This window comes from Frankliniella occidentalis, unplaced genomic scaffold, assembly GCF_000697945.3.
Source record: "Frankliniella occidentalis isolate FOCC.00 unplaced genomic scaffold, Focc_3.1 Scaffold10, whole genome shotgun sequence".
Lineage (NCBI taxonomy): Eukaryota > Metazoa > Arthropoda > Insecta > Thysanoptera > Thripidae > Frankliniella > Frankliniella occidentalis.
The window spans coordinates 2,544,348-2,556,421 of record NW_026267140.1 but is presented as its reverse complement, the minus strand read 5'-3'; the positions used below and the strand labels follow the sequence as shown (position 1 = coordinate 2,556,421).

Here is a 12,074-nt window from a genome sequence, read left to right as displayed (position 1 = left end):
CCGCCGCTGCCACCCCAGCCGCCCCGGGTCGAGCCGTAGCCGTAGCCGTTGGCGTACGAGGTCTGCCTCCCAACGCGGATGCCAGCGGTGCTCAGCGGGGCCTCCTTGTCCAGCTGGACCCCCAGCTCGGGGTGCGCCCCCAGGAGGTTTTTGAAGTCGTCCGTCGCCTTGTGCTCGGGGGCCTCTTCGGCGCGCGAAGCGCCCACCAGCAGCAGCACCGCCAGCAGCAGCATGGCGACGTGCGGCCCGGACATCGCGGACCTGCAGGAAAACAACCACTCACTAATCGGAGGACTCACCCTTTCACTCCACGCGCACAGCGCACAAGACACAAGACTACGGATCGCCACTACCGAAATCAGGCACTGGAGCGCCGCGCCGGCTTACGAGCACTTACGTGTGTGTGTCTGCTCGCGCACCTCTCGTCGACTGGAAGGGATCCCCGACGCGTCTACTCGCTATATGTCTTACTTCTCGCTTCGCCACGCTGCGCCACGCTGCGCCACGCTCCGCCACGCTCCGCCACCAGGTTTATGTCTCCGGCGTGATGCGTTTGCCGTACACGCGCCGACCTTCACGTACAATTTTGTTTTAAATTTGTGTGGCTGGCGCGGCGCGCGCCGCCCATGGCAGCAGCAGTGCGAGCTGCTGATGGAGCCGGCGGATCGCCGCGGTGCGCCACGCCACGCCCCCTTCACTACACTGTTGTAGTGCTCCATTCGTTGAGTTTGGGGTTTCTTTCCAAAGGGGCCGCGGAGCTGCGCCATTCACGTATCGAGAACCAGAAGTGTACGGAATACTGAGGGAGTGAGGGGAGATCATAAGCGGGTGGGCTACATGAAAAGCAGAGGCCTTTTGCCTATTTGACTTCCTTGTACTGACCTCAAACTCATCAAGCCCTTTTCATAGGCACCACCAAACCACCGTCCACGCCTCCCCCCCCCTCCGCCCCCACACACAAGGAACACAAGACTGCCCTCGCAAAGAGTGGCTGAAAGTCAATATTGTTTTAAAATGAAAGTCAGTACTGTTTTTTTTAATGTATTGTTTTACTGCAATAACACATTGAACTTTTCGAAAGGCGGCTACTCGCACAGTGAAATTTAGAGAGCCAAAAATCAGTTACAAGGGAGTGATTTTCCTTGGTCGAAAACAAAATTATGAGCAGATAACGCAGGCGGACATGTATCTTCAGTTTGATACTGCTTCACGACGCTCTCTACGTTCTTCAGGCAGGACCTCCTCTAGAACTCGTCTTCCTCTTCCCCGTCGGTGAGTGGTGAGGACTCCATGCCAACCTGGGCGCAAAGTTTTGAAACAAAAACGAGCGTCAGGTCAAATTTTTATTACTATATTTTGCACTCGTGCTGAACAACCTATGTCTTTAGCAAGTAGCAATAACGCCACAGGAAAAACAAAAGCAGCACTTTAATGGGGTGTAAAATTTTGATGGGTTTCAAAAAGCACGGAAATGTGGAAAGATTTGAAAACCTAAACGGGCAGTTTTAACGCCTTGCCGCTTATTTTAATGCCTTTGTAGATTAGGCATTCACAAACCTGATCTGTCTATTTTACAGCATTAAAGTTCGCTTTTCCGGGTGTTTCGAGACACCGCGTTTTTCAGGGTTTTTTTCGTATTCGTGGGATCTAGTATTTCGTTTTTTTCCTGGTTTACCGCCGTTGATGATTTTTATCGTTTTTACGCACCCTCGCAATGCCTATCTGTAGTTATCACGCGGTGTCTAGTCGCGTGCGCTATGGAGTCAGCAGGAAGAGTTACTTGAACTCGCGCCACCTGCGCTGGTCCTGCTGGAATCTGCTGGAGTGGCAAGTCCGGCCGCGCCGCACCGCGTCGTTACAGCGATCATCAGTGGAAAGACATAAAGCGCGCGGGGCACGTACGTCGGGTACGGCGCGGCTAGAGCCGAGCGCCCGCCACCAGTTCGACTATTTGTCTATTCTTGGCATCTACCTATCTACCTAGCTAACCATCTACCGGTAGCAGCCCGAGTAAAATTGAGGGTGTAGCCATAGCCATCAAGTCCGTCCCGAACAGCAAATGATATCGTGAGATTATGAGTGATCTGCCGTCGGTCGGGTATGAGGAGGCGCGGTTGGATGGACAACAGCGTCGAGCGAGGAGTGCGGGTTAAACAACACGAAGGGATTTCCGGGATACAAAGGGGCGACTGGATCGCTAGGAATCCTCGAGCGACTACGCCCTCGCTCTCCCCAGTCGCCCTCGCTCGGGAATGCTCCAAGAAACTTCATTCCGGCCGGGGAGCGGTCCCCGGCCGGCGGCAGGGCGGCGTGTGCGTGGGAGGGCGAGCCCATCACTGGAGCTTCGTGCCATTTCAAAACATTATGATAGCCCGCCGGCATCTTGGTGACATGAGCGGTCGCCCCGGGGCCGGGGGGAATCACCTCTCTCCTTGATATTTTGAAATTCCAGAAAAAGTATTTTAGGTAAATTTTTCAAGAACTTATCTTATAAAGCTTCGAGTCTTCCCACTTTTTCTGAAAATATTTCGTGTTTTTTTTTTCATTTTTTTTTTCTTCGGCAAAGATTTTAATTTTAAAATTCTTACTCTCACCTCTTCGTAGTCCTTGTGCAAGGCGGCCAGGTCCTCGCGCGCCTCTTTGAACTCGCCCTCCTCCATTCCCTCGCCCACGTAGTGGTGCACGAAGGCGCGCCGGTGGTACATGAGGTCGAACTTGTGGTTGAGCTCCGCCCACGCCTCCCTGATGGCCGTGGTGTTGGACAGCATGGCGACGGAGCGCGGCACGGGGGCCAGGTCACCGCCGGGGACCACCTGTGGCGGCTGGTAGTTGAGCCCCACCTGAAAACACGTAGTTAAACCGTGAGGCTACTACCTTAGAGTGTTTCACCATCCTGTCCCTCGCCCATGCCGCCTGGTAGAGCACGCCTGCGAACCTTCGGGTAGGCAACCCGGTGGCAGCCCCCCGCGCAGGGTTGCCTACCCTGCTGCCTCGCAGGCGCTCCGCCGACACGAGCTGCACTATCGGCCGCGTGTGGGCCCATTAGCTCGATTCCTCCACGTGTCGCTCAACCTCCCCCGACTTATTCGGCGCACAATGTATGTGTGGCGGCAGCACGTCGGCATTCCCACGAAGCGAATGGAAACAGGCGCCGGCGCCTCGTATTGACCAACCGATGACGTTGGCATTTCCTGTGAGCAGCCTGATTGCGTTTAAAATTATTTCATTAAGATTAATTGCGCGTGTTTCGTGGCGATAATGGTGATGATATGCGTGTTTAAGGGCGGAAAACAACCAGAGTTCGGGCTGGAGCCCATTGGCCTCGCGCGACAGAACCTGCGGCGCACCTTGAAGCCCGTAGGGCACCAGTCGACGAAGCGCACGCCCTTCTTGTTCTTCATGTCCGAGATGGCGTCGTTGACGTCCTTGGGCACGACGTCGCCGCGGTAGAGCAGGCAGCACGACATGTACTTGCCGTCCGCGGGATTGCACTTCACCATCTGGTTGGAGGCCTCAAAGCACTCGGCCGTGATGTCGGCCACCGTCATGCTCTGGTGGAAGGCCTTGTCGCCCGCCACCACGGGCGCGTACGTCGTGAGGGGGAAGTGGATGCGCGGGTAAGGCACGAGGTTGGTCTGGAACTCGGAGAGGTCCACGTTGAGCGCGCCGTCGAAGCGCAGGGAGGCCGTGATGGAGGAGACGACCTGTACAGTGGAGGACGCGTGGTTGGTGTGGTGTGCGGCGGTTGCCATGGCAAACACGATGGAAATCGTTCCTGCGCGAGGACGAGGGGGGCCTTTGGCGCATGTCACACAGTACGCGGCGCGCGCCTCCAGGGTGGGCCACCCATCTGGCACCGCCGGCTGAAGGCCGCCCCTTCCCTTCCCGCCCCGCCCCAGACCAACCTGGCTGACGAGCCTGTTGAGGTTGGTGTACACCGGCCGCTCGATGCTCAGCTTCCTGCGGCACAGGTCGTAGATGGCCTGGTTGTCCATCATGAAGCAGCAGTCCGCCTTGTCGATGGTGTTGTGCGTCGTGAGGATGGCGTTGTACGGCTCCACCACGGCCGTGGACACCTGCGGCGGCGGGGCCGGCGGGGCGTGCAGATGGGTTAGAGGACGGCGTCGGCGGAGCCCAGCAGACTGTGTGCAGCGCGGCCGCTTACCTGAGGTGCGGGGTAGATCGCGAACTGCAGCTTGCTCTTCTTGGCGAAGTCCTCGCTGAGCCGTTCGAGCAGCAGTGTTGTGAAACCGGAACCCGTGCCGCCGCCGAACGAGTGGAAGAGCAGGAAGCCCTACAACAGAGAAAATTTTTAATTTGTGGACAGACCCCAAGACCGTCTCTACCAGAGGGCAAATAAGTGCCTTCCCCTCTAGCGCAGACACACATGTTTTGATTGAACAAGAAAGGTTATGACAGTTTTGAAAGCAACTGCGATCTGGTTTCACCTGGAGGCTGTGGCACTGGTCTGCCAGCTTGCGGACGCGGTCGACCACGTTGTCGATCATGTCCCTGCCGATGCTGTAGTGGCCGCGCGCGTAGTTGTTGGCGGCGTCCTCCTTGCCCGTGATGAGCTGCTCGGGGTGGAACAGCGAGCGGTACGTGCCCAGCCGCACCTCGTCTGCAGACGGGCCACAGAAGCGTTGAGAGCAGAAAGTATGCGTCAGAAAGGAGGGGGGGGGGGGCAGTAGGCAATTTGCTCTGGAGAAATCATGAATGTAGGCGAAACCCCGTCCCCTGCCTCCTCCCCCGGTCGCGGCCAGACGGGCCCTTCCCCGCGCCTGGGTCAACGGGCTCTGCTCGTTCCCAAAACCACTCGTCACTCACCCACGACGGTGGGCTCGAGGTCCACGATGATGGCTCTGGGGACATGCTTGCCGGCGCTCGTCTCGCAGAAGAAGGTGTCGCAGCCGGCGGTGGCCGGGGACACGTAGGGCACGGGCGAGCCGTAAGGGGCGAGCGAAGAGCCGTAGGGCGCGCCGAGCTGGGAGGGCGTGGGCGTCGCCGAGGCTGTCGTGAGGTCAGAGGTCGTGGAGAACTCGCCGCGCATCCCGGAAGGGGATATGCCGTGCTCTAGGCAGTAAAGCTCCCAGCACGCATTGCCTATCTGCACGCCCGCCTGGCCAACGTGGATTGAAAGGCACTCCCTCTGAAATCACAAAAAAGGCAATAAGATTAACTTTTATAGCTGGCTTGCACTTATGCTAAAGTTAGCTAAAGTCCCGCAAACTTACCATTTTGATGTATTTTTTTGTTGCTTACTTTTCACAATTTACAATTTTTATCGGTTTTGGAGAATTTTTTGGTTTGTTTAAATGTTACTGAAAATTTTGCATTTGGGGACCGAAAGTGTGAGGTGGGGTGCGAGGGCCGCCTCTCTAGTTGCTTGGGAACAAGCGGCCCACGCTAGCCCGGGGGTTGCATTGTCAGGGATTGAGTTGTTGTTGGAGCCTAGTTGTTGTTATCATGTTGTTGTTGGCACCTTGCGATCCTGTCAGCCCTTGTGCCTGCCAGCCCCGGTGGCCCCCGAGGAGAGGGAGAGATATGGAGGGGGGAGGGGGAGGGGGCACAGCGCACGGCACCCCTTTCGGGACAGCTGGTTCAACACCAACCCCACCCGCGATCCGCATAATGCATAATCTCTCCGTAATCTGTAGAATTCCGACGAGAGACCACCAGCATCGAAAGGAGGAAAAGCACTCTCGTCAGATCAGAAACCTCCTCTGTTTGCTCATCAGCTGACCTCATCACTGACGACATCGTTGACTTGCGGTCGCCTTAATACTTAAAAACGCCCTCGTGTCAAGTGCGGGTGCACCCACACTGACACTGTCGCCTCCCACCAAACTCTAAGCCAGCAGTGACTGCGCAAATTGTGACTGTTCATGGATCCGAAATGCTGAGACTACTTTTGTCGTTTAGTGACCACACGCCACAGAGCGTTTAGTGCATTCCGAAGAAGACTCCGCGGCATGGCAGAAGAAAGGGTGCGCCGTGCGTCATTGGGGGAGCGGTAACCCCTTCCACTTTCCACACTCGACCATGACGCGCCCTTATTTGTTTGTTCTTCCGTGGAGTTTTCTCCGCACAACGCCGTGTTGGGAAAAAGTAATCTTCAATAGGCTGAGATGAACCTACCAGAAGCCGTCCGCCGCCGCTCGGCCGATCCGTTTCCGTTGCCTCGCTTACCCGATATACCCTCTTGAACGTGTAAAGGGGGGGGGGGGCACTGCACAAAGCCAGGCTGTAGGATGGCCGTTGGGCCATGTGGTTGAAGGGCGCCGCGCACCGCAGAGAGGGGGGTGCGGGAGGGGATAGTGGCGGGGGGCTCAACACGTTTAGTTAGAGGCTCGTTAAAGCGAAAAGCGTCGTTGAAGCGGAACAGGGCGGACCAATCATGTACCTTAATCCGCTGCCCCCATGTTACACTATCCTTCTCAACTGTAGACAAACTCAGATGTAGTCCGATTTGTTGAAATCGGTAGAAGCTGAACTATTTCTACGGTATAGGGGTATAGAGTGGTCCACATGCCTCCTTCATTTGGTTTACTGTACTCGACTGTACCGCATGCAGGCGTGCGCCTACTTATTTTAGGTTGCATACCCGCACAGGGCCGAAAGACGCCAAGGTGCGCGACGGTAGGCAGGCCCGCACGCCTGATTGCGGTACAGTACGCCTATAAGCAAAGTAAATGGAGAGGTCCGTGGTCCACGTAATACTGTATTCTTCAATCCCTAGTGGGACCCTCTCGAGTAAACCAATCGCTTTAGTATGATTATTGTTCTATTGGTGCATTGTGTTGGTGTCGCTGAGACAATGAGAGACGACGGTGCCCGTTCAATTACTCCCCTCCCCCCTCCTCCTTCCCCCTACCGCCGCCCTCCTCTGAGCGTCGGCGGATTGCCGGGGGTTGGTTTGCTTTGGCTCGTCTGGCTCTGCGGAGCGGATTTGGAAGATTAGGGGGACTCGAACGTCCGGAGAGAATACCGATGGCTAAATTGAGTAACTTAAAGCAGTGAGGCAGCGGGCTGCACGTTCCTCACTGCAGCTGGAGCGCAAGCAACGCTGCGCCGCCAAGGCCCCGGACCTGACGGTGCTCCAGCTCCCGCGGGGTAGGCAACCCATTCAACATGAACCACTCCCCCCCATCACCCCGCTTCCCCACAACACGGAACAGTGGGTGCGCGAGGCGAGACTTGCCTTCCGGTTTGAAGTCGGATTTTGACTGTCCCGTTCATGTTGGTGTGCCGGTCACTTCGAAGTGTTTTTCAAAGTCTCGTGTTGCCAAAAAAACTACATTGCATCACAGTTTGAGGAAGAGAAATAGTGTAAGTACGTACATTCGCATCCAAACTTAAATGTGCAAGGATAAATTAGTGTTTCCGTTTACCTTAGTTCACGCTAGAACTCACTGAACTCACCGAACCATGTGCCAAAACTATTTTGAACAACTAAGATTTCATAGCAAGTGCATGTTTTGCTTTCTTCAATTAATTAAAATTAAAGACTAATAATCTCGCTCAACGGAGCGAACAAAGTGGCAGTGAATTATCAAGAGGTTAATGTATGCCAGTTATCAACAACCAACCCCGACGTATGATAGAACAATAATGTGCTATGAGGTGAGGTTACACCATGGTCAGCCTTCCACTTCCCTTTGATATCATGCTTCAAATGTGAAACTAAGATTTGAAGAAGTCCTTCTTTAATTTCTTGCTGCATAATCATAGAATTTAAGTATTTTTGCTGCTTTTTTGTTATGTGCCCAGTCATATAAAGATTGTCCAATGGGCATTACTCTTAAACATGTTGAGTCCCAGGGGTTCCCCTTTTCAATCTCTGATAATAAATAAAGTGTTCAATTGGCATGCATATGGTAGTGTTTAACTCTATGGTGTATACTCTTAGGTGTTGGAAATTTGAATACTTAAAAGTGTTAAACAGTAAATTTTAACCCGTGAAAGTGCGTCCAAAGCTTAATGGCAAACCCTAGAGTTGCACACTTCTAAGTTTTCAACTTTACTATTAAACACTTTTTAGTATTCAAATTTCCAGTCCGACACTTAAAAGTGTGCAACATAGTGTTGGACACCTGCATGTGCACGCTAGTTATACACTTTATTTATCAGTGATGCTATTGTGTCCACACATCTGGCCATGTAGGACTCACTGTGTTAATAGGAGTTATTCCATCCTACCTATTTCCGAATGAAATGTCGTTCAGAAAGATATGATAAAAATACAATTATCAAATCAACTTGTGTTTTAAAGCGAGGTGATTAATTTTATTTCTAAACAATTTTCTAACTGGCCTTTTAAGCATGGCTTCTTTCATGGATCGGAAATCTCAGCAAGCCTGATGGCAGTGTGGCCAAGATGCATTAATAGTATTTTCTTAAAATATGATATATTTTGTACCAGTTTCAAAGGATATTCAAGTGTGCCTGTATAATTGTCAGGTCCCTACAGACTGACATAATATTTCTTGTTTTGTTAGCGGCCGACCTTTATTTGCAAAACATGATTGTGCCCCTTGATATGCATAAACCCATCTGCAGCTGCATGAACTCCTAACATTTTTTTTTCAAATATCCTGTGTCCTCAGGTCAAGCCATCCGTATCATCCGGTGTCATCAAACACTAGCGCTCGTGCCCGTGTGTGATGAAAGGTATTGACGAGGTGCGTGCGACCTGCCATCCCTGCACGGCATGCAGGCAGGCTCGGATGCACATCCCGAAGGACAAAGGATGCGGAGGGCGGGTTCGGCGACCCCATTCCAGCATGCGAGTGATACGAGCTCGAGGTATTTATGATTTATTTTACATCTGTACAGACTATGTACAAAGCCGCGAGATCTGCGCTGACAATGGACACATCTCTCCATCATGACAGTCAATGAAAAAAAAAGTTGATTAGAAAAAAGTTTCTCTTACAAAATTCAGTTCTGTACCCCTCTAGGGATACCTTAGGCATAGTTTTTACCCTAAGTTGTTGACATTATCTCTGACTTTACAGGTACAGTCGTTTGGAGCTCTCATCATCTGGTCGACCCGTAGAAACCCGCCCGCACTGCGGCCCTGCGGTCCTCCCGCCTCTCCAGGTGGTGGCCGGCGCTCAGGGGCTCCAGCCCCAGCGTCCCGACGGCGGGGCCCAGGAGGTCGTCGTCGGCCCCCGTGTCGTCGGCGTTCACATTGGCTGACAGGAGCTTGTCCTGCTCAGGACCTTTGAGGCCTCCGCTGCTGCTGGCCGTGTACGACGTGATTCTGCTCTGGCGGGGCTCCACGTCACCGGCGATATCACGGTCCAGGGATCCCGAGAAGAACAAGGGGCTGTTGAAGGCGAAGGGCTGCTGCGCACCGAACAGGGGCCCGCCAGGGCTGCCGCTTCCGCGCCCGCCATCGAGCCCGCCGCCGCCGAGGCCAGCTACTCCTCCAGGTAGGCCTCCAGCTAGACCTCTAGGAAGACTTCCAGGCCCGGCACCGCCCAGGCCGCCGCCCAGGCCCTGCTGCGGAGTGAACAGTGGCGAGCGGAGTTGCTGCTGCTGCGGTGCGCCGCGGCCGCCACCCGAGGCTCCCGGGTACAACGCGGGGAGGCGCTGCCGGCCGAGGAAGTCTTCCGAGGCAAACTGGCTGGCGGAGTTGAAGTTCGCCAGTGCGGACGGCGCCACGACGCCCGCCCCGGGCGGCTGGCCAAACGCCGTCGGCGGCGCACCCGGCGCACCGCGATAGAACGAATTGGGCGCCACCGGGAAGGCGCCTCCAGGAGCCGTCGACTGGAACGCAGAGTACGGGTGCTGGGGCAGCTGGCTCCCGAAGCCTCCAAACTGTTGCAGCTGCTGCAGCTGCTGTTGTCGGAGAGGCTGCCTGCCCGTTAGATCCTCTCCCGATCCGCTGGGCTCGGCACCGCTCGCCGCTTGAAGCCTGGCTGGCGGTGGGCGTGCGTCATCGGCGTCATCGGTAGCTTCCTGGCTGTTGCCACCACCCCCACTGCTCCCACCGCTTCCACCCGCGCTGCCACCCCCGCTGCCACCCGCGCTACCACCCCCGTTGCTTCCACCGCCACCAGTACCTCCCCCCGAACCCGTCGCCGGGAATGGTCCGTACGGCGGGCCGAAACCAGGGGGCCTCTGGCCAAATGGCGGCACGGGCTGCCCGCGTTGGTCAACGCCGTGTGGTGGCACCCCGAACGGGTACCCGGGTGCGAATCCCGGAATGAACGCGCCGAAGGGGTCGAAGTTACCTCCGAAGTGGTTAGGGTTGCGGCTCACGGCCGGGCGTTTCGCAGGCTGCTGTTTGGTCGGTTTCTGTGGCGGTGGTGGCTGCGGTTGTTGCGGCTGCTGATGCGACTGGTAATCGAAACGGGTGTCACGGTAAGGGTCGTCCCTGAAACGGAGGTCAGGCGTATGGTATCCATGGTACCCATTCAGAGGAATCCCGCCCGCGCCGGCTTGGTAGGCGCCGGTCGGATAGGCTCCTGTCGGATACGGCCCCGTCGGATATGGGCCTCCGGGATAGGCCCCTGTCGGATATGGGCCGTTGGGATACGCCTCGGGGTGGAAGTGGTAGGGAGGTCCCGGGGGCAGGGCGGGGGGCTCCGTCTCTGCTCTGTCGGTCGGCGCGGGCGACTGCGGTGGGGTCGGGGCCGGGGAGTTGAGGTCCCTGACCTCGGTGGCGGTCGCGGGGGATGTTTGCTGGGTCGCGGGCGTGGGCTGCGGTGGCGTGGTTGCCTCGCCACCCCCGGGGCCGCTGGCCTCCACGCTGGCCGTCACCTCCACTTCCTCCGTGAGGTTCAGCCTACGACTTGAGTCGGTCCGTCCGAACTCAAAGGTCTGCCTGAACGGTGTCGTTCGGGGCTCTGCGTCCAACTCGACGTCGGCCTTTGGATCGCTACTCGTTGCGGTAGCCTCTGTCGTGGGCAGCTTGGCTGTGCTCGCTGTCGCTGTAGGGGAGGTCACCGGAGCAGCTGTTGTCGTGGTCACTGCAGGTTAAAGGAATAACGCTCAGCTAATGATTTGGCCAGCTACTGAACACTTCATCATCATCCCGCAAACACTAACCTGGTACGTTCGTAGTGGCCTGATCCGCGTCCGTCGTGGTTGTCGCTGCGGTGTCCTGGACGGTGGCCGAGGCCGCGGCGCTGGCCAGCGACCCGAGGGAGCCGAGGTTGGCCAGGGTGCCGGCGGGCCGGCCGGGTGTTGCGTACAGCGGCCCCGTTGTGCCAAGTAGCGTGCCGGGGTTGACGCCCAAGGGCGAGGACGACACCAGGTCGAGCGCGCTCGCCGCCGCGCTGAAGCGGGGCAGCGGCTGGTAGAACAGCCCGCCGCCGGGGCCGCTGGGCGCGCTGGGGCCCGTCAGGCCGAGGCCGGTGCCAGGGGCCGCCACTGGGAAGTGGCTGTAGTACGGAATGGGGCCGAAGTGCGCCGGCACGTGGCCGTTGACGGCGGGGTAGTTGTTGAAGTGCTGCGCACTGCCGTAGCCAACGGCGCCCTGGGGCGGTGGCGACGCGGGTGGCGCGGGCTGCGCGCTGGCACCCGCAGCCTCCTTGCCGCCATAGTTTTGCAGTGTGACCAGGATGTGCGCGTCGTGGTGCTGCGGGGGCGGGTCATCGCCGTCCTGGGGGGCGCGTCGCACGAGCCCTGCCCGCGGGGGCGGCAGCGTGGGGGCGGGCGTTGTGTGCGCGGGCGGCGGTGGCGAGGGGGCCGCCGTGAGCCGGGCGGCGGCCGTGAGCGCGGCGGTCAGCAGGCGCGCGCTGGTCTGGGGGTCGAGCCGCAGCGGCGGCGTGGGCGTGCTGGGGCTGGCGGCTGGGGCAGCGGCTGGGGCAGCGGCCAGCCGGGCGCTGTGCCCCTGGCCAGGTCCCGTCCTGTTGCCCGTCAGCCGGTACGCCGGGATGAAGAAGACGTTGAAGTTGCCCGACCGGTCGAGTCCACCTGTGAACACACCGGCCACATGAGAGGGGGATGTTTAGTTGTGCACAGTACTCACAGCTGCAGGTATCTCACGCGTGAAACGTGCAACGTTTTGCATCGAACGAATGACTCGCTTGGCGAGCGGCGGTCAAGCTCTTCCGCGGTCC

At 57.2% G+C, this 12,074-nt stretch overlaps 2 protein-coding genes across 2 annotated transcripts in view; both read right to left on the bottom strand.

The window, feature by feature from the left end:
- Positions 1-1,021: 1,021 nt before the first annotated feature.
- LOC113212582 (tubulin alpha-8 chain-like) lies at positions 1,022-5,399 on the bottom strand. Its single transcript, XM_026431347.2, has 8 exons — positions 5,235-5,399; positions 4,828-5,149; positions 4,449-4,621; positions 4,166-4,294; positions 3,906-4,076; positions 3,348-3,704; positions 2,595-2,840; positions 1,022-1,298 (listed from the first exon to the last, which is right to left on the bottom strand). The coding sequence occupies exons 1-8, from the start codon at positions 5,235-5,237 to the stop codon at positions 1,245-1,247; spliced, it is 1,455 nt and encodes a 484-aa protein (XP_026287132.1). The 5' UTR covers positions 5,238-5,399; the 3' UTR covers positions 1,022-1,244.
- Positions 5,400-8,800: 3,401 nt separating this feature from the next.
- The window catches only part of LOC113212656 (trithorax group protein osa-like), a 12,888-nt gene continuing 9,614 nt past the window's right edge, over positions 8,801-12,074 (bottom strand). Inside the window, exons 3-4 of the mRNA XM_052277431.1 lie at positions 11,059-11,928; positions 8,801-10,979 (exon numbers count right to left, since the gene is read on the bottom strand). Of these exons, the coding sequence (XP_052133391.1) occupies positions 9,040-10,979; positions 11,059-11,928 (2,810 nt within the window). The 3' untranslated portion in view covers positions 8,801-9,039. The remainder of the gene's footprint in view (positions 10,980-11,058; positions 11,929-12,074) is intronic.